Source organism: Perca flavescens, chromosome 12 (genome assembly GCF_004354835.1).
Source record: "Perca flavescens isolate YP-PL-M2 chromosome 12, PFLA_1.0, whole genome shotgun sequence".
NCBI classification, from domain to species: domain Eukaryota; kingdom Metazoa; phylum Chordata; class Actinopteri; order Perciformes; family Percidae; genus Perca; species Perca flavescens.
The window spans coordinates 28,034,068-28,057,097 of NC_041342.1; the positions used below are offsets into that span (position 1 = coordinate 28,034,068).

Here is a 23,030-nt window from a genome sequence, read left to right on the forward strand (position 1 = left end):
TTTTAAGACGTTTTTATTTCCTTTAACCATTTATTTATTAGTTGTTTATTTGAATAGGGACAGATAAAAAAAAAAAAAACGTAGATTATTACATAAAGAACAATCCGATGGCTGTATCACAGTGTTTATAGCCATGGCTAATTCGCAACACCTGTCCCTAGAAGAGCTTTTAACAGTTAAAATAATAAAAGAGTCACATTTTTACAATGAATACAATAAAAGGTCCTGAAACCAGTTAACAGCAATACAAATAAGTGTAGTAAATAAACACATTCACTCGTACTCACACAGATGCACACCTCCCATACACACAGCTATACATTTCATATGGCATGATCACACTGCTGCTGCTGTATAAACCATGCTTTTGATAGTTTTTTAAAGGTTGACAATTTAGTTAGAGTCTTTATATTTGTAGGAAGCCAGTTCCACAGATTGGCTCCTTTCATAGAAAAAACATTTTGGGCAAAAGAGGTTTTACAAAACCATATGGGAGCGTAAGCAAATAAAGTGTGTGAAGCAGCGAAAACGGGGAGGAGATGTGAAGAGGTCCAGCCAAATAAATAAGATATGAACGTGTCTTACGCAGCCTGGCGGAGAAGTAAACGACGCTGTGGAGAGAAATAGAACATTTTCATTTTCACTTTTACCGGAGGCTGTATTACCGAGGGTGAGCGGCGCTGCGCCCGGGCTCTGGAGCACCGGAGCCGGCTTGGAAGCCAATGAAGGTTTGGCGGTGCCCCATATATACAGTATCTATGGCAACCAAACTTCACTGGTGAAACAAACATTTTGGCAGGGGAAAAAACTGATCAGAAAATGTAACGAAAATGTAACGGAATGTTGTAGAATGTAGTGGAGTAGAAAGTATAGATAATTGCTGCAAAATGTAACAAAGTAAAAGTCAAAAGTATGCACTATTGATTCTACTTAAGTAGGCTAAAGTAGGCCTACAGATAGGTTACGTGCAAAATTTACTTAAGTAACGAAGTATTTGTACTTTATTCCACCACTGATTATAGTTTATAGCAGTATTAAAGCATAAAATGAGGTCCCACTTTACCTAACAATGCTGTCCCACATTATCTAACATGTTCAGGAACGTGGGACACTGACACAGATTATATTTTTGGTTTTTACAAACGAAGAATTATTTTACACATTGTTGTGTATTCTAGAGTTTAATCAAGATGAATTGATTAAACATTTAGTTGTCTACTAATTCCAGTCACCATTTGTTTGGAAAAGCACCCCCTGATGGTTTTAGGGTTGTAAAACATGTTATAGGTTATTATTATTGTTATTATTATATTTATTATTGGCTTTTTATTGGCTAAATATGGTATGGTTGGACACTGAAGGAATTAAACTCAGTTGGTGCATGGTTATTATACAGAGATTGTTTACTGTTTTCACATGGCTGATTGATTTGAGTGTGGTGGCATGTGGTCAGAGAACAGGTATAAAAACTGTTTCTTTCAACACACCATCACACTCATGAACCCTTAAATCAAACATGTGATGACACTAAACAATCCCTGTCCAATTATTCTTCTTTTACCTCCACCAAGGTATCCCAATCTGAAGCTTTTTTGACCCCAATCCGAATCCTTTAATATACTTACTGTATTTTTTCCTAAATGTTGACTAAATGTTGACTAAATCTTGTATCTGACTCAGTGAAATAACTGCTGTAGATACTAAATGTGCTACACTGGGTTGGACTGGTGGAAAGAGGCGTAATATCAGCAGAATTTCAGCTCAACTGAAGGCAAATACAAATTGAAAAGCCGAATCATCTATCAATATTGTAGATACATTTTTCAACAGCACAAGGGTGGTTGTAATCAGTATTGATAATGTAACGAAATAAAACCGTGTCTCTAGGCAACTCGGATAAAGGTTAGGCTATGTTTTCTTTTTTTTATATGTAAAACAAGGGACAATTCAGAGAACAATACAGAGAACAACAAGCCCGAAGAGAATAAAAGGAATAAGAATGTAATTAGAAACAAGAATGATGATAATAATAATTTAATAATAAAATTAATAATATTGAATAAAAAATGTTTTACAAAAACAAAGAGACAGTGTATCACCAATGGATGGTCAGGGTGGGGCTACAGTGTGACATACTGGTCAGAGGGCGCATTAATAAGCACGTTGCAAAACTATTTCTCCCAGGAAGAGGCACACGATGCAGCAAAGTATGGGGTTGACATATCATATGAAAAGGTTATGTTTTAATTTGTTAAATCTCTGAATTTTACATTACATTTTGTTTTTGCCATTTTTGATTACATGGAGTTTACATTTCTTCAGTTAAGCTTTATTTATTTATTTACAGGATCTCTTTTATGAGGCAAAACAGTCATTGCTTAATGTGTGTGATTTTATACATGAAAAACATCAAACCTTAATTTTAGCAAAATTTACTGACAAATCTATTAACACACCTTCACATTGTTCTCTGCAGTAACCAATCTGAGCTCTAAGTTGCTCTGAAACACTTTTTTATGATGTGAATAAGATTTAAATTCTGCTTTCTGTAGGTTTTCACACCCAGCAGTTGGCTTCCAGTTGAATTAGTCTCTGATGTTTGCAGCAGACATCATGGCGACTGCAGCAATAGGTGAGTCTTTATTAGTCTGAATAACAGTCTAAAAATAATGACAGTATGTCATAACAGGGGTGAGAGGACGGGAAGGGTTTTCAGTTGGTGGCAATCTGCAACGTTACCGCTAGATCCCACTAAATCCTACACACTATTTAACAACATTATGCTGCATATTAATGATATCTTTTTACAGGGATGCATGGATTTAAAAAAAAACCTGTGCAACTCCCAGAGAAAAACCCTGTGACTCAAAGTAAGTTAATGTATCACAACATTTATTATGTATTTAAAGATAGGTTTTTGGTGGCATCTTTTTCTCGACAATTAACCCAAACACATCCCATAAATCTTCGCTATTGAAAAGCAATACAATAAAATAAAAAAATCCTTAAATAATTAAATGTCAGTATTTCCTATATTTTGTCACTTTAAAGTTGATAAAAACATGTTAGGGGAAATGTGACGCCGCTTTTTCTTTGAAATGTATAAAAATGTTTGTTGCTAACACATACATTCCCATTGACGTCTTCAACCTCTACATACACTGCTCTGTATGGACAAAACACTATTTCCTGTAATACCACCGATCGCTGCCATACAATCATTTCAATTTCTGACCACTACTTTTCCTAAAGTATAATTTCTTATGTAAAACAGATGTATATGAATATAATATGCAGGCGATTGAGTTGGTATTTGAAATGCACCTTTAAACTCAGGTTAATTGTGAATAATATTATAGTAGGTGATGAATAGAAGAAAGCAGAAATGAGTGTCGTTTACATAAACTAGTCTCGCATTGCCAGATCTCCATAGCGCTGCGGAGGAAGGTCTGGCTAGTCAACACAACATTCCTGAAATGGAGAATAAATGTCAGGGGTTGTTTGCATTCCTTTAAACCAATCACATTCGTCTTGGGCGGCGCTAAGCTCCGGACGCATCGAGTGTGGCTCTGCAAAATAGTCCCGGGAAGGAACTAGTTTTGGTTGAACATACAACAACAAAACAGTAATGTGAGCTATTTAAATTAGGTGGATACATGTTTACACATAATTTGCTCTCACCAGTGTATCCCAGTATGTATTTTGTGTATAGCTATGCCAACCATTCGGTCCCAAAACATCCCAGTTAAAGAGTAAATACCGTATATATATTCTTTTAAAAAATCTTTACAGTCATTCCCTGAACGAACCAAGCTGACCTGCAACGGCTGGGCAATATATCGATATTATATCAATATCGTGATATAAGACTATCGTCTTAGATTTTGGATATCGTAACATCGTGATATGACATAGGTAAGTACTTTCCACCTCTGGTGTAGTGAGTTTATGTCATCTCATCTTTCTCTCTGTTGTATTACAGCATCTGCATTTAGGATTGTGCTGCAAGGAAAAAACGAGGACAAACAGACACAAATTTGTAACTTTATAATCGGGAACCACATTTTTCATTACCAAAGAACTTCCTCAACCAGGCAATGTGTGGCAACCTGTGGAGAGTGGAGAGGAAAACCATTAACGGTCGTGAAAACTCCAGACATGTTTAGTCTGTCTGAGGAGAACTTGAGAAGAGAGGTGAAAAACTGTGTGACTCTTTGTCCTCCTGGACCAAATGTTCTGCTGCTGTTAGTGAAGCCTTCTAAATTCACAGAGAAGAACAGACAAACACTGAAGTTCATCCTGAGTTTGTTTGGTCGAGATGCCTTTGAGTACTTAATGATGATTGTGACACATCAGTGGAAAGAAATGTCCCTGTTAGTGTACTCCAGAACACATTCAGCTCTGCAGTCAATGACTTCACTATGATCCTGTTCACAGTGGAGTCAGATCCTAAAGCTCCAGCTGTTGTTAACTTTCTAGAGGATAACAAGGACATCCAGGAGCTCTCTGGGAGCTGTAGAGGAAGATATGTTCTCAATATCAACGACAAGCAGCAGATCCCAGAGCTGTTGGATGGTGTGGAAAAGATGAGAGTTGCTGAGTCCAGATTCTTCACAAAGGACATGTTCACCAAGGCTCAGATGAAGAAGGTTGTAGAGCAGGAGAGAGCTAATGCGAGACTTAAAACTGAACTGCAGGATGTCAAAAAGAAGAGGGAGGTGGAAGGTGATGATAAACATCAGAGCAGAGAGGCCGAGGAAGCCATACAGAAGGAAGTGGAGAGGATCCTGAAGGAGAAAGAAGAAGAAATGCAGAGACAGAGGGAGGAACTTCAAAGAAAACATGAGGAGGAAATGGAAGCAGTGACGAGAAGAATGGAACAAGAGAAAGCAGATATTGAACATGAGAGAGCCAAACAACTTGAAGAAATGGAGGAAAACATCAACAAGGAGCGCAAGGAGAGAAAGAAAGAACAGGAAATGAGAGAAGAAGAAGACAGGAAGAAGAGAAAGAAGGAAGAACTTCAGCGACAGTGGTGGGAGCAAAAACTTGGAGCTCTTAAGTCAGAATCAGAAGAAAAGTTGGAGCAGAGTAAAGAAGAGATGAGAATGAAATGAGAGGACTGGGAAAAGGAAAGAGAGGAATGGTGGGACAAAGGAAATCAAGAAAATGAACAGAAACGACATGAGGAGCAAACAAGACTTAAAAAACTCCAAGAAGAATATGAGCAGGAAAGAGAAAAATATGAAAATAAAATAAAAGAAGAAGATTGAAATAGAAGAGAACAGGAGGAAAAGGAGAGAAAAGAATTGGAGGAAAACTATAAGAAACAAGGGTACTTTTATCCAAAACTGAAGGATTATCCAGAGTAGTTTATCCGGCCAAAGTCTTAGATGTTCCAAAACCTTTTATTAAGAAAATTGATTCTACATTCAATTTCATATGGAAAAATAAGCCTCACTATTTAAATAAAAATACTTTATGTAATCCATACACTCTAATATAATGTTCAAGGTGAACTGGATTAAACATTATATAAAAAATAAAGAAAATCCGTGGTATTTCGTTCCAAACTTTATTTTTACTAAAGTGCAATTTTGATGTTGATAAAATCCCTCTTCAGCTATCTAACTTTCATAGACAGGTTCTTTTATGTTGGCTTCTTATTTACAGTATAAACACAATTTTTCACCCCACAAACATGTGATATGGAATAATAAACATGTAAAGTATAAGAACAAGTCAATACTTTATCCCAATTGGGTCCAAAACAATATTTTATTGATTTCCCAGTTGATTAATGACAACGGACACCTACTTACATAATGAAGTTTAATATTCCAATAATTGCACAAGAATATAGTGTTTGATGCTGTACCCACGGGTTATGTGAGACTGCTGCAGGGTAGTAATGTGTCTAATGACCAGTCAACATTTAGAACAGATGTTTTATTAAATGGCATTGACACAAAGGATAAAAAGTGCAATAATAGATATTTGACACATTGCCCCACAGTTGCTCGATGCAAACATTATTGGAATAACCACTGTGGAATATCAATTTGAATTTGATTTGGACCTATTATAATACATATATTGTTAGTAATAAAGTAAATTTAGTATATTTCAAAATTGTCCATTGCATCTACCCAACAAATCACATTTTAAAGAAATATGAATCTGATCTTTCTGAATCCGGCATATTTTGTGGTGTTTTCACAGAGACGACTGCACATTTGTTTTGTGAAGGTTTTTATGTCGGATTGTCCTGGATTGATGTGGAGGATGTATTTCATGTATTGTGTGGCTCTAGGATAAAATTACAAATAAGTAGAGACATTATTTTTTACTAAAATGATTTGAATAAATGCATGTGTTCATTTTGAATCTTTTCATTTTATTTGGAAAATGTTATATCCATAAATTTAAATGGTCTGAAAGAAAACCGAATATTCACTAATTTAAAAATGAAATTATATTGTATTTTGAAACTTTAAAAGGACTGACAAATAAGAAAGCCATCCGGACTCTGAACATTTATAATGCCTTATAACCTCTTTAATGTAAATTTCATGCACCCCTTTTTTCATGTATGTATGTATGCATTTAATGTTTTCAGTGTGTTTGTGTATTTGTATTTGAGTAATAAAGTTTTTTGAAGAAAAAAAAAAAGAGTTCATGGATGGGTCAAATCAACCCGCTCCTCATTCAGGAGGCAACGGAGCAATACATCCATGATATCGCCACTGAATCAAATCACATTCTGATTCAAAAGGTACCAATTCAATTTAATGAGATATATATATATATATATATATATATATATATATATATGTATATATCTGTTATAATACCAATTTTGCTGGCATATGAAAGATTCTCAGATAACTAAAACTGTCAATTCTAGCCTACAAGGTACCATCTAACCTGGTGCATTATCAAAAATATAAACGACGTTAAGAATTGAGAAGTGCTTTCTTTTAGAGGGTGTGACAGAGATGGTATATCTAAAGCTATACATCTGTGAAAATTGGGATTGGGTTCAGTTCTCCACAGGTGTGACTCATGAATGTGTGGTGGAAATTTTCCTTGAAGCAGCAGCATTAGTGATATTCATGATAAAATCAAAACGAATAACGACCGTTTGAGAATTAAACCAAAGTTTGGTCTTTGAGTATTTATTTACATTTGCAAATGGAGAAAACAGTTTCAAAGGTACACGCAGCACAACTGAAAATGTCTTTCTAACCTAAAGTCTAAACATCCAAACATCATATAGTGAAGAAACTCCGTTAAGCCACCCTTCTAAATGTATCTTTTAGTATGGCCATAGTTGAAAAGAGACATCATTAACAGTCAAACCATTGTCTCACCTTCTCCTCTGCTCCTGTTCTTTTCATTAGCCTAAACAACAGTTAATCTCAGGAGGCAGAAGGAGACACGGTTTGTGGCCTTCTCGACTTCGTCTGCTAAAAAGTCAACGTGAGAAGGTTAAAACTAGTAAAACTAAATAATTCTACTGGGCTATAGTTCACGGTTGCCAACTATTTCACTTGGAGCCTTTTGAATCTACACATGAAGAAGCTAAATCTTGTGGCGTTATAAAACAATCATTAAACCAATGGTTAATATCATTAAACAAATGGTTAAAAAAAAATTTGCCACAACAAATGACAGACTGCTGGGACCTGGAAAATAAACCAAATAAAGATTATGGCTGGACGATAACTGGAATGGTTGTCATCATATGATGATTCATTTAAAAGTTGACAACTAACTTTAATTGATTAATCTTTGCAGCTCTAGTTTCAACTAAGACCTTTGTATATACTATAAATGGACTACTTTTGTAAGGCTAAAACAAATAGATGAGTTTTTGGGCATTACACGTTCTACATATTCAACCAAGATTTTTGTTTTGTTTTTTCTTATTCGTGGTATTTCTTGTTCTGTATTTGTGTTGGTTGAGGACAGGGGTGTCGGACTTGGGGTGGAAATGGGACTGAGTACCCAGGGCCCTTATGAGAGGAGGGGCCAAAAAGATACTAGTATGAATAGCTGTGGATGCGGGGAGGGGCCCATAGAGAATGCCTTTCTACAGGGCCCAGAATTTTGAGCTACGCCCCTGGTTGAGGGAGGTGAGGGTGGGGTGGAATATTGTGTTTTGATATTTCTATAAGTATCATTTGGGAATAATGTGAAAAACTAAACTAAAAAACATGTTTTAAAAATCCCTTAAATAATAAATGGACCCTCCGCGGCGTTGTAAAGGAAGGTCTGGCAAAGCGAGACTATATATGGACCCTAATGGGAGTCACTGTCCAAAGGCAATACCATCATCAGCTACAGTCAATAAACAATAAACTGTCAATCAATCAAACAACCAATCCCTTCCAGAGTACCTGTGCTTGGAGGATGAGCCTTGCTGAGTGTGTGAGAGCAGCTCAGCTGTCTGAGTTGAGGTTTCCACAGCAGGCGTCCTTGACCTGAGGTCGAGGCTGAGCTCTGGTACCAAACAGAAGGATTTCTGAGTCCACTCAACACTCTCTGCAGCACATATCGGCTTTTTGTTGCCATCTTCTATATCGAGCTGTCCAGTCCTTGCTGTTTGGATGAAGCCATTCATTTTGGCGTGACTTTGACAGCGAATAACTTTACCTCAGAAGCATTTAAAGACTCTATTTGCCAATTTATTTTTTTATTATTTCTAAAGAAACACGACAATGTATAAAAGGCTCCATTACCTTGTATCTCACATTATGGCTCCTTAGCAAGCATTTTTGTAAAAATAAGCAAACAATTGTGTCATAACCACACAACGTGCACAGTAGAGAAATTACCGTACAGTACAGGAGAAGCTTGCAGGCAGTTTCTACTTACATTACACAATATATACTATATATACTGTATATTATATATATATATACAATACACAATAATTAGCCTGTGCCTATGTTATCTCCTTACATATACCTATGCTCTCCGTCTCTGTAAGATTGGGAATGATTGAGATTTCTCTTGGCACAGCTACCAGAAGACTTACAACTTTCAGACACGTTGCTCACATCTACATCTTCAAGCTCAGTTGGAGGCTGTGAAGTAACGCTCAGCGCTCACCAGAAAAGGGCTTTTAACAGACTTCACTGCTCTCAATTGCAAGTCTATGGCGTCACTTTGTCCATTTCTTTAACTGTACATGCGTAGATACAATATAATGTACAAGAAAAATTTAGCCTACCTAAAAAAAAAAAAAAAAAAAAAAAAAAAAGGCGGAGCTACTTAAAATTGCACTAGTCAAAAGCAAAAAGGCTAGAGAAAATAAAATTTAGAACGGCACACAAGGGGAGATTAATCAAAATAGTAGTTTCCAAGATATGTCACTAAACATTTTTCTTGTAATTTTTTTTTGATTTGATCTTTTTCAGTGAGGAAAAAAACAATTTAAAATCATTTATAAACCAAACAAGAATAAAAAAGCTTACAGCATAAAACCTAAGGGTTTTGAAACTGTTGAGTATGCAGTTTGGGGTTGGTGTGTACTAACCGGCTGAATACTGGCTGAAAAAACGATGACGATCCAAAATCAATGTTGAATGTTTCCATTTTTCACAATAAAGATTAAGAATGCTATTTAATGCATGTATTTAGTTTTCCATGGCACAAAAACGAGGGAAGTATCAAAAGGTGGATTATGATAGACCCCTACTTTTTATCATGTATAAACCTTGGATTTTATTAATGAATGAAGACCTGTTGGTGCTCTACAATTTATTAGGTAATGCTGGACAGGGGTATCGGACTGGGGGAACTGAGTACCCAGGCCCCTCATGTGAGGAGGGCCCAAATAGATGCTAGAATGAATAGCTGTGGATGCGGGGAGGGGCCCATAGAAAATGGTGGTGAAAATGGTGGGAAAAGTACTAAAATATTGTACTCAAGTAAAAGTACCTATAATTTGATGAAATATTACACAAGTAAAAGTAATAAGTAGTTCATTTAAAATGTACTTTAAGTAAAATTTACTTAGTTACATAAAAAAAAAACTGTAAAACAGGATGGGGAGATCTCTCCCATGTAGGGAAAATAGGACAAGGGGTCATAAATCCCAAACTATTTTGTTTTTAATTAAAGAAAAATCTATACAAATGTATACACATGTAATAACCACATAATGCATGTCACACATGACATTTAAGATCATTAGAAAGGTATAATGTGCCATTTGAGTTCAGTCCATCCCATAAAACGTTTTCAAACAATCAACTGAAAGTGAAACTGCCATACATGTTGGTTCTGAGGGCAATCCTTTTCTTCACAAACATAAACAATTAATAAGCACATTAAGGCCAAATCAAGTGTTTGACTCCATAAATGACAAAAAATAATATCTCTCCCATTTAGTGAAAATAGGACAAAGGATCATACTGTAAATCCAAAACTATTTTGTTTTTACTTAAAGAAAAAGGTATAAAAATCTATACAAATGCAATAACAACATGAAACATGTCACATATGACATGTGAGACCCTTATAAATGTATAATGTGCAATTTGAGTTCAGATCATCCCATAAAACGTTTTCAAACAATCAATTGAAAGTGAAAGTATTATACATTGTTAGTTCTGACCACCTCCATCTCGTTCTCAATCTCCTACAGAAAGACTTGGCGCCTGGTAGGCAGCCTACATGCTGATCATTCGTCACTGTAGTGGTTCAAAGTCAAAGTTGTTGTTTTTTACTCAGTAACGGATGGGATTTGTAATGTAGCGAAATACAATACTTCACTCAAATTGTAACATTTTAAATTACAGATTTTAAAAACTACTTGAAAAATACAAAATACACAACAAAACTACTCAATACAGTAATGTGAGCACTGTATTTCATTACTTTCCACCTCTGCTTTACAGTAATAAATTTTGTGTGTGTGTGTGTGTGTGTGTTCGTGCATGCATGTGTGTGTGTGTGTGTGTGTAAATACAGATAAAAATGTATGTTACATTGCAAATAAACAATATCGAAATACAAAAAATTATTAGGATGCAGTGTAATAAAATGTATACTATGCAAGGAAAATAATTATCTTGAAATAATGATATGATCAATTTAACAAATAATGATTCCAAAATAAGTATAAAAATAATGAGGATGATAAATCACATACTGTATATATGATGTATTTTCAACCTGCAGTGACAAACAGTAGTCAGGCTGTAGCTCATTGAACACAATGAACACTTCACAGCAATGTCTGTCTGAGGGACACAAAGAAACATCCAGACTCCTGGTAGCACCACCTCCATGGTCCAGCAAAAGAGTAAAACTAAAATATATATGTGTGTATTTTTGTATGTTAATTACTTACAGTTGATGTAATATGGTAAAAAGCAAAGTATTATTTAAACTGACAGTGTTAAACACCTGCAGTTAAAAGATGTTCAAAAAATGTTTAACATCATAATGATCAAGAGTCAGTGGGGAGGTCAAAGGATGATACATGTGCTTTTGTATTCTTCTTCCAAATTTTTCATTTCCTGTTCATGCCGTTTCCTCAACTTCTCTGTTTCTTCTTTTAAAACCCTTGATTGGTTTTCTTTGTCTTCCATTTTTTCTTCATGCGTTCTCTTCAACTCCTTTATTTCTCCTTTCAGTGTTTCTTCTTTGTGAGTTAAGAGGTCTTGTAACCGATTGTACTTTTGACCATGGCTCTTTTCATCCTCTTGCATCTGTCTCTCATGCCTTTGCTTCATGTCCTGTATTTCCTCCATGTGCTTCTCGACCAACGCTGTGAAGTCCTTGGTGTATTTCTGTCTGAACTCATTGAACTCTTCAGCCTGTTTTCTGGCCTCCTCTTCATATTTCTTCTTCATGTCTTCCAGTTGTTTCTTATAGTTTTCCTCCAATTCTTTTCTCTCCTTTTCCTCCTGTTCTCTTCTGTTTCGATCTTCTTCTTTTCTTTTCTTTTCATATTTTTCTCTTTCCTGCTCATATTCTTCTTGGAGTTTTTTAAGTTTTGTTTGCTCCTCATGTCGTTTCTGTTCATTTTCTTGATTTCGTTTGTCCCACCATTCCTCTCTTTCCTTTTCCCAGTCCTCTCGTTTCCTTCTCATCTCTTCTTTACTCTGCTCCAACTTTTCTTCTGATTCTGACTTAAGAGCTCCAAGTGTTTGCTCCCACTGCTGTCGTTGAAGTTCTTCCTGCGTTCTCTTCTTTGTGTCTTCTTCTTCTCTCATTTCCTGTTCTTTCTTTCTCTCCTTGCGCTCCTTCTTGATGTTTTCCTCCATTTCTTCAAGTTGTTTGGCTCTCTCATGTTCAATAGCTGCTTTCTCTTGTTCCATTCTTCTCTTCACTGCTTCCATTTCCTCCTCATGTTTTCTTTGAAGCTCCTCCCTCTGTCTCTGCATTTCTTCTTCTTTCTCCTTCAGGATCTTCTCCACTTCCTTCTGTATGGCTTCCTCGGCCTCTTGGAACATCTCTGAGGTGTAGCAGTTGCCTCCATTTTGTTTCATCATTTTGTTGGACTTCTTCAGCAGCTCTCTGACTTGTGTGAAATCATTCTCAACCTTATTATTGAAGACATGGTATCGTCCTCCACAGTCACGTACCAGTTTTTTAAAATAGTCATCTGAGTCTTCTATATAACTCTCAATTGACTGATTGAGATCATCTCCTCTGGTGAATATAATGATGATGAAGTCTCCTGACTTCTTACCAAAATATTTCTTGATCAGTTCCACAGAGTTCATTTCCTCCTGTGTAAAGCGACCAATCTGCAGCACCAGTAAGAAGACATGAGGTCCAGGAGACAACATGCTGATGCATTTCAGAAGCTCCTGTTGAACGTCATCATTGGACAGAGTCGTGTCGAACAAGCCGGGAGTGTCGACCACAGCAACAGGCTGTCCATCAATCTCTCCTTTTGCTTTCTCGCAAAACTTAGTGACAGATTTTAAGCTCCCTTTAGATGTAAACTGTTCTTTGCCCAGAATAGTATTTCCAGTTGCACTCTTCCCATTGCCAGTCTTCCCAATCAGCACCATCCTGAGACACTCTCTGCTCTGATGTTTATCATCACCTTCAACCTCACTCTTCTTTTTAACATCACGCAGTTCAGCTTTAAGTCTCGCATTAGCGCTCTCCTGCTCTACAACCTTCTTCATCTGAGCCTTGGTGAACATGTCTTTTGTGAAGAATCTGGACTCAGCGACTCTCATCTTTTCCACACCATCCAACAGCTCTGGGATCTGCCGCTTGTCGTTGATATTGAGAACATATCTTCCTCTACAGCTCTTAGAGAGCTCCTGGATGTCCTTATCCTCTAGAAAGTTAACAACAGCTGGAGCTTTAGGATCTGACTCCACTGTGAACAGGATCATAGTGAAGTCATTGACTGCAGAGCTGAATGTGTTCTGGATGGTCTCTAACTCTCCCTTGTCTTCATCAGTGAGGGGACCCACAGGTAGGACCAGGATGAAGGCATGAACTCCCTCAGGATCACAGAGGGAGATAGACCTGAAGGATTCCTCCATCACTGCCTCCTGAGGTTTTCCATACAAGGCAGGCAGCTCCACCAGGGAGACCCAACGTCCACACACCTCTCCCTCACGTTTAACACACTCTGATGAAATGGACACTGAAGGAAACTCTGTCTGACCTAAAATGGCCTTGGCTGCTGAAGTCTTCCCTGCTCCTCTCCTCCCACAGAGAACCAGGTTCAAAGCTGGTTTGATGTGTTCAGACACAGGCGGTGGGGTTTTGTTGTTTTTATTTGCTGTTTCTTCAATCTTCTCCATTAATGATCTATGGTTATCTTCAGACATGATGTAGTATCTTCCTCCACAGTCTTTAAGGAGTCCATTAACAGGGACTGTCATTTCTTTCCACTGATGTTTCACAATCATCATTGAGTACTCAAAGGCATCTCGACCAAACAAACTCAGGATGAACTTCAGTGTTTGTCTGTTCACCTCTGTGAATTCAGAAGGCTTCACTAACAGCAGCAGAACATTTGGTCCAGGAGGACAAAGAGTCACACAACTTTTTATCTCTGCTATAACCGCTTCCACAGACAGACTGAACATGTCTGGAGTTTTCACGACCGTTAATGGTTTTCCTCTCCACTCTCCACAGGTTGCCACACATTGTCTGGTTGAGAAAGGTCTTTGGTTATGAAAAAATTGGTTACCGATGATGAAGTTACCAATTTGTGTCTGTTTGTCCTTGCTTTTTCCCAGCAGCACAATCCTAAATGCAGATGCTGTAATACAACAGAGAGAAAGATGAGATGACATAAAGTAACCAAATGTTGTGTGGACTAGCCAGACCTTACTCCACAGCACTGTGGAGATAAGTCTGGCCATGCAAGACTAGTTGAAGTAAACAGCACTTGTTGATCCACTATAATATTATTCACAATTAACCTGAGTTTAAAGGTGCATTTCAAATACCAACTCAATCACCTGCATATTATATGCATATACATCTGTTTTACATAATACATAATATTAGTACAGGAAATAGTGTTTTGTCCATACAGAGCAGTGTATGTGGAGGTTGAGGTAGTCAATGGGAATGTATGTGTAAGCCACGAATGACTTCTATATATGTTCAATATAAACATTTGAATATTTCAGGAAAAAAAGCGGCATCATATTTCCCCTAACATGTTTTTATCAACTGCAAAGTAGCAAAATATAGGAAATACTGACATGAAATTATTTAAGAAATTGTGTTTTATTTTATTTTATTGCTTTTCAATGGCAAATATTTGTGGGATGTGTTTGGGTTAATCATGGAAAATGATGCCTACAAAAATACATGATTAGCGTTGTGATACATTAACTTACTGTGAGTCACAGGGTTTTCCTCTGGGAGCTGCGCAGGGGTTTTCGCTGTAATCCCTGTAAAAAGATGACATCATTAATATGCATCTCAATGTTGTTAAATAAAGGAGCGGTGTGTAGGATTTATTGGCATCTAGCGGTGACGTTGCAGATTGCCACCAACTGAAAACCCTTCCCGTCCTCTCACCCCTGTTATGACATACTGTCATTATTCTTATTTCCCACACTGTCTTTAAAGTGCCCATATTATGAAAAAATCCTGCCTTCAGTCTCCGGGTGAGCTGGTCAAAATTGGCCAAAACATTTGAATCATGTTAGATTGAGTCTAACGTGACTCTATCTAGTCACTTTAGTCTACACTCTCCCCGTTACTAATGTCTTTGCCCTAGCACTGACTAAGTGAGTATCTGCTGAGAAGTGCGACTCCCAACAAAGATGGAACAGAAGTGAGATGTCTCACGCTGTAGCTAAAACAGAGAGCTCAACACACAGGGTGAAAAGAGGAGCTGCAGCAATGTGCAATACAACAAAAATATGGTGTTTTTTGAAAATTAAACCAAATAAACCTATTCTGGTACAACCTCTAAATACAATTATGAAACTGAAAATTAGCATTATATGAGCACTTTAAAGACTTTAGGCCAGATCTGAAACAGACGCATTTTAACAGTAAGGGAACACATTCTCCTCCCTTTTCAAGCAGGTAGAGAACCTACAGTGGCCTTCAGGTATCATTAAAACTTCTCTGGAGCCAGTGTTCGATTTGTCCATTCTGGGCTACTGTAGAAACATGGCGGTGCAACATTGCGGGCTCTGTGGAAGAGATCCACTCCCTATGTACAGGTGAAGGGCTCATTCTAAGCTTCTAAATGAAAACATATATCTAGGTTGCAGGTGATTATACACTAATAAAACATAGTTATGAATATTATATTCCATTTCTGCCAATAGATCCTCCTAAATTCTACACACCACTCCTTAAAGGTGCAGTAGGTAAGACTTATAAAACTAACTTTCTGTCATATTTGCTGAAACTGACCCTATGTTCCAGTAGAACAACATGAAGCAGGTAATTTAAAAAAAGATCCGGCTCCTCTGGCTCCACCTACAGCCTGTAGTGAGATTTGCAAAAATCCACCGCTCCCCGTTCAGATGCACCAATCATGGCCAGGGTGGGTGTCTAACTGCGTGTCAATCACTGCTCATGCACACACATAAAAAAAAAAAAAAGTCTCCAGCTTACTTACCAGCGGTTTTAACAGTTTCTATGAGAGTAACCTTCTGTTTTGGGCTTTGATGATCCTCTGGTAAAGTAGATGTTGCATCCTGAAATGGTTCATAGGTCACATGCTTTCCGTTGTTCTCCTTTGCAGTTTGACCCAAACGTGTTAACAGCTCTGAAGGATCAAGGTTCTTCTTCTTCAAGTATCTGTACCTACATTTTCTGATCAGGTCTTTTAATGGAGGGTGTTCCATGTATGTTTCCATGGAAGCTGAACTCTCCTCTCTGGGTGGTGATATCAGCAAGAATGAATGATCAAATGATTGATCACTGAAGAGTTGAAGGACTCTGTAGAGTCTCAGTTTGTGTTCTTCAGTGAAGCCTTCAGGCTGTAGAACCAGCAGGAACACATGAGGTCCAGGAGCAGAGGATCTCACACAGTTTTCTACATGTTCTGTCAGTTCATGTTGAGAGATGTTGGGATGCAGCAGATCTGGAGTGTTGATGACAACTATTTTTTTCTCCTGCAACGGTCCAGCGATTTTCATACAACATTCAGGTGCTTTGTTGAACCCAGTCTCTCCCAGTATCAAGTTCCCCACTGAACTCCTCTCAGACCAGCTGTTCCCCAGCAGAACAACCCTCAGCTCAGACACTGTGAAAAACCCAAATAATTAGAAAGGGCAACTAAACACAGACTTGCATGTATTCATTTTAGATATGCTATTGCTATATACAGTATTAAATATTTTAAATGCAGATATTCTTAAATAGCAGAACACCATAGTTCAGTTTGACTCACTGAGAGGTGGCAGTATCTCCAAGCTGCTACTGCGCATCAGAGGATGCAGATCATCTGTGATTGGAAGGACACAACATGTGTTTACTTCTTTATGTAATCAAATATAATCTTAAGTAGACCTGATGTTGGGCTGTATGTTCACTTTTTTTGCAGAGAAAGAGAAGATACAAGTTACAAAATCTTTTTTCGATCGTGAAGCCCAAAGTTACTCTACAATTATCTGGTGATCAGTGCAGTGTATAAACTCCACTGCAGACTGAAGTTTCTACCAGCTAATAAACAGAGTGACGGCTGACTCATATGAACAGTCAGTAATGTGGGTTGAATGGGCATCCACAGGTCGACAACATATAAGTTTTGTATAAAATGGCTGTATTCTTACTGTTCTGCATTATTATAAACTATAATAATTCTGTTATGAGTCGCATCTCTCGCCACGTCCATTTTTCTTTTGTCTGTGGCTGCAAAAGGTTACCAGCAGAAACACTGATATATGGACTCTATACAGCCGGGGACAGGATTTTCTAATTACACAAAAAACTACCAATACCAAGTAGAATAGTGATGAAGTGAATTTAACCCTTGTGTTGTCTTCCCGTCGACCATGACAATGACAACTTTTTGTTTTTCTGGGTCAGAATTTCAAAATCTAACTATTGTTTTTTTTTTTTTATTATTTTTTGGGGGTTTCCCTCTATTATGACAGTGGATAGACTTGAAAGGAGGAGAGAGATGGGGGATGACACGCAGCAAAGGGCAGCAGGTCGGATTCGAACCTCCCGCCGCTGCCGGACTCAGCCACCATGGGGCGAACACTCTTACTGGGTGAGCTAGAAGGTGCCCCAACTATTTTCTTTTTTTACATTTTGGTCGTCTCTTCGACACTTGGTCGACACTTCTGCCACATTTCCCAAAGTTTTTTCACTTTTTTTTAAAAGTGTTTTAGGTCACTTTTTTCCACATTTTTGTCGATTTATTTTCTTCAAATGCTATAAAATTGAATAAAAAACTGAATTCAATGAAAGTAGCAAACTGATCATTTATTTGACTTGTGAAAACCGTTGTATGGAACCATCCGAGTTATTTCTTTTTGAAAAATTAGTTTTCTGATATAGAAACTTTTTTAGGGTTAGGGTTAGAATAAGTATGTCTGTAAAGTAACTTAAGCGATGCACACGACACGTACTAGAAACAAACCTGGATGCCTCCTGGGTAAAAGCTATGCTGTTTGACCCATCCGCCACCCCGACCTCCAACTAATTTAAAATGTCATACCACATGTACTGTATGACAAGAAGTGTTGCAAAAATCAGTCATACAGATTCACCACTGTGTGATGCGAGAGAACACATATGTGAAGTTGCAGTGACCGATTCAGGATGGGGTGAAGCCTCTGCTTCCTGTCTGTCTGTTCTGTCACTGAGCAACAGTTTTTTCTGGTTCTCATATTTAATGTTTTGTTGGGACTGACCAATCAGAGGATTTTAATTCAGGGCTTTCAGACTGAATTTATCAAATGCTCTTTTGTTTTCTATATAATGTAGAGAGAGAAGAGTGTTATTCAGACTAATAAAGACTCACCTATTGCTGCAGTCGCCATGATGTCTGCTGCAAACATCAGAGACTAATTCAACTGGAAGCCAACTGCTGGGTGTGTTAACCTACAGAAAACAGAATTTAAATCTTATTCACATCATAAATGAGTGTTTCAGAGCAACTTGGAGCTCAGACTGGTTACTGCAGACAACAATGTGAAGGTGTGTTTGTGATAAACAGATTTGTCTGTAAATTTTGCTAAAATTAAGGTTTGATGTTAGCTTTAAGGATTATTGTTTTTCATGTATAATATAATCACATACATTAAGCAATGACTGTTTTGCTGTCACCTAAAATTAAACTGAACTTTTTTATATGTTATGTCAACCCTATACCTGGGAGAAATAGTTTTGCAACGTGCTTATTAATGCGCCCTCTGACCAGTATGTCGCACTGTAGCCCCACCCTGACCATCCACTGGTGTTTCCTCTCTTCGTTTTTGTAAAACATTTTTTATTCATAAATTATTTTTATTATTACTATTATTATTATCATTATTCTTGTTGCTGATTACATTCTTACTTCTTTTTTTATGGGGCTTGTTGTTCTCTGTATTGTTCTGTAAATTGTCCTACATATAATTAAAAATAAAATAAAAAAAAACATAACCTTTGTCCGAGTTGCCTAGAGACATGGTTTTATTTCATTACGTTATCAATACTCATATCAACCAGTCTTATGCTGTTGAAAAATCAGTTTTATTAGATCTAAATATTGATAGATGATTCTACTTTTCAATTTGCATTTATCTTGAGTTGAGCTGAAATTCTACTGATATTTTGCCTTTTGCCACCAGTCCAACCCAGTGTAGCGATTTAGTATCTACAGCAGTTATTTCAATGAGTCAGATACATATTTAGTCAACATTTAGGTAAATATAAGTATATTAAAGGATTCGGATTGGGGTCAAAAAAGCTTCAGATTGGGATACCTTGGCGGAGGTAAAAGACAAATAATTGGACAGGGATTGTTTAGTGTCATCACATGTTTGATTTAAGTGTTGATGAGTGTGATGGTGTGTTGAAAGAAACTGTTTTTATACCTGTTCTCTGACCACATGTCATCACACTCATGAAATCAATCAAATAAATCAGTGATGATGACAGTAAACAATAATAACCATGCACCACCTGAGTTAAATTCCTTTAGTGTCCAACCATACCGTATTTAGCCAATAAAGCTGATTTCGATTTTTAACAACACCAACAATAATAATAATAATAATAATAAAAATAATAATGTTTTAACAGACACACCTGGGACGAAGTTGGAAACCAGAATCAGCTACAGTGAGTGAAGTTTAAATACAGTCCTATTCTAGCCCTCACTAACAGTCCCACATTCCTGAACATGTTAGATCATGTGGGACAGCATGGTTAGGTAAAGTGGGACATCATTTTATGCTTTATGAATGCTATAAACTATAATATAATCAACCATTATGAGCATTATGACCTACAAGTCACACCCCACAACTGCGCCCTTTGGAGAGGAATGAGACATGATATTGTATTACATTGTTTAAACTGAAATGGCCTAATACAGCCAAAACATTTGTTCTCCTCTTTCTACATTGAATTGCATGTTTGTATCTTGTTTAACAAAATGTTTTGCATTTACTAAGTAGCAAATTCTTTAAATCTAAGAATGTCCCACTTTACCATACAGGCTGTCCCACTTAACCTGAGCATGCTGGCTGAGTGAGAGAGGGGGTCATGGTATGTTTGAAGGTGAGTAGTTTCTAAAAAAAGGGTGAATTTCCATTTCATTCTAACATAGAAATGTTAAAACGGCCTAAATGATTTAGAGTCACTCACTGGAGTGAGTCAACATTTTTTTGTAAGTCTACAGGAGCATATAGGCTACCAAGAAGTGTCCCACATTATCTGAATTCACCCTAAAAAAGTGTAAAACCTGCTAAATTAAGGTCTTGATATAAAATATGATCTGTGATGTAGCCGAAACACACACATCCTTCTTTATGTAATACAAATGCTCTAATAGTGCTGAGTGACCGAGTGACTCACATGTAGGCTATACTGTAGGCCTACTGTACAAAAAAAGAAAAAGAAAAAAAATCAGCACTATTGACTTCTTTATCTCATATTTGAAATCTCGACAATTCACTTAGGCCTGAATGTTGAAATAAACATTTGGTTACAGTCGGTTCAGTAAATCTCCTCATTTCAGTGAAATTTGAGGGATAAAACGCCGACTGAAACCATATAAGGACACAGAATCTGTTGGATGGGTGTCTTTTATTTGTTGTTTATTTCCGCTTAAAACACGTAAAGCCGAAAACGTGGCTGGTCACAAATAAAGTGTTAATAGTACCTACAGTGTTCCCACATAGATCAACTATTAATCTATTGATCCATCCATAATACCGATATAGACTACTTTTACTTTAATTAGAGACTTGGTTATTTTTTCTTTATCTAGTTTTAGTCGAGTTTACTTACCTGCTACAGGAATTGTTGCTGCGACACATAAAAGCGGTGAAAGTGAAACTGAAAAAAAGGTGAGAGGGGAAGTATGGAGCTAAATCAGGGCCAAATGTTTTGTTCATTTGAAAAAAACATAGTTGAAAAAATAAAGCTTGAAATTGAAAATTTAAGTTTTGGTCAAAACTTGGAAAAAATAAAACCATGTATTCAAACTTAAAATAAGTGTACCAATTTTTCTTTCAGTTTGAATAAAATATAGATTCAATTCTGGAATTATTTTGAATAAATTATAAATTTTCATTTTTCACTTTAATATTTGTTTTCAGTTCCACATTTCATGTTTTCAGATTCAAAATTTTTTTTTTTTCGGTTTCAGACTTTTGGCCCTGATTTTGCGTGGGGGGCGTGGCTTCAACTCAGAGGGGCGTGGTATTATGAGTGACAGCCTAACAATGAAGGCAGAAGACTCCTCTGTCATGTTGACTTCAGGAAATGGTGTTACTGTGAGAACTATGACTAAATGCTTTTTTTATCCACTATATACATGTGATTTTTACTTAATAAACTGATGCAAGTGACAAAGTTCCATTTAAAAAATTGTATTGGACAACACATGGTACCAATTACACTATAAGAGCAATAAACTGATTGTGCAGTTCGGCAGGAACAATGACTTCTCCCACTTCCATGTATGACATTGAATGTAGCACCACAGAATTCACTCGGCAGTCAGCATAGCGTCCGCTCCGCCAAGGCAACATGCTGGCGCAGCCCACAGGTAAGACATGTGAAAGATATTAGCCTTTTTGAATAAATACTTTGGGACATTATCCCCGCAGTGGCATTTTTTTTGTCATTAACACATAAAGGGAAAATAGGTGGACAGCTGGAAATGAAGCATCGCTAGTACAAAAGCTAGCATTAACTAACGTTAGCTTCACACTAGCTGGTGTTTTTACACCAATTTTAGTGTCCAGCTCAAGTTTTTTGACTTTAACGTGTAGTGGTCTTTGTTAACCTCTGTTTGTCACAATGACCATAACTCGACAGTGGCCTGGTCCGCTTTGTTAATCAATCAATCAAAGCTTTTATTACGGACACACACGGTCCAGAAAACAGACAGTAAGACATACACATACAAAAAGACAAGTTAGTGTATTCTGATACTTAAGTTAGGCTGTGGTAGAAGCCTTCAAAGTTTGCCCACTTGGCATATTTTGTAAGGCATAACTGTCATGCTGTTACATGTAAAGTTATAGTGTAAAACGTAATTTATCAGGTCAGAGCATTAATGTAAAGTCATATTTGTCTACTCTATAAAAGGAGACCTTCTTCACTGCAGCCACTGTCAAGTTATGGTCATTCTGACAAACAGAGGTTAACAAAGACCAATACACGTTAAAGTAAAAAAAACTTGAGCTGGATACTGAAATTAGTGTAAAAACACCAGCTAGTGTGAAGCTAACGTTAGTTAATGCTACCTTTAGTGCTAGCGATGCTTGATTGCAAGTTTTTCCCAGCTGTCCACCTATTTTCCTTTTATGTGTTAATCACAAAAAAAATGCCACTGAGGGGATAACGTCGCAAAGTATCTATTCAAAAATGCTAATATCTTTCACATGTCTTACCTGTTGGCTGGTGCCAGTGAATACTGTGGTGCTATAAGTCATACATGGAAGGGGGAGAAGTCATTGTTCCTGCCGAACTGTAAAATCTGGCACAGTTTATTTCTCTTATAGTGTAATTGGTACCATGTGTTGTCCAAAACAATTTTTTAAATGGATCTTTGTCACTGGCATCAGTTTAAGTAAAAATCACATGTATATAGTGGATAGAAAGCATTCAGTCATAGTTCTCACAGTAACACCATTTCCTGAAGGCAACATGACAGAGGAGTCTTCTGCCTTCTTTGATAGGCTGTCACTCATAATGCCACGCCCCTCTGAGTTGAAGCCACGCCCCCCACGCCAAATCAGGGCCAAAAGTCTCAAACCAATAAAAAATATCTGAAAGGGAAAAACAGATCTGAAACCGTAAAAAAAAGATTTGAAGCCGTAAAAAAAATAACTTTTGAAACTGAAAACATGAAATGTGGAACTGAAAACAAATATAAAAGTGAA

At 37.1% G+C, this 23,030-nt stretch overlaps 1 protein-coding gene across 1 annotated transcript; it reads right to left on the reverse strand.

Moving 5' to 3' along the window:
• Positions 1-10,987: 10,987 nt before the first annotated feature.
• LOC114565461 (GTPase IMAP family member 8-like) lies at positions 10,988-20,984 on the reverse strand. The gene is made up of 6 exons (XM_028593519.1): positions 20,926-20,984; positions 18,449-18,528; positions 16,868-16,921; positions 16,091-16,720; positions 14,847-14,900; positions 10,988-14,257 (listed from the first exon to the last, which is right to left on the reverse strand). The coding sequence occupies exons 2-6, from the start codon at positions 18,483-18,485 to the stop codon at positions 11,484-11,486; spliced, it is 3,549 nt and encodes a 1,182-aa protein (XP_028449320.1). The 5' UTR covers positions 18,486-18,528; positions 20,926-20,984; the 3' UTR covers positions 10,988-11,483.
• Positions 20,985-23,030: the final 2,046 nt, after the last annotated feature.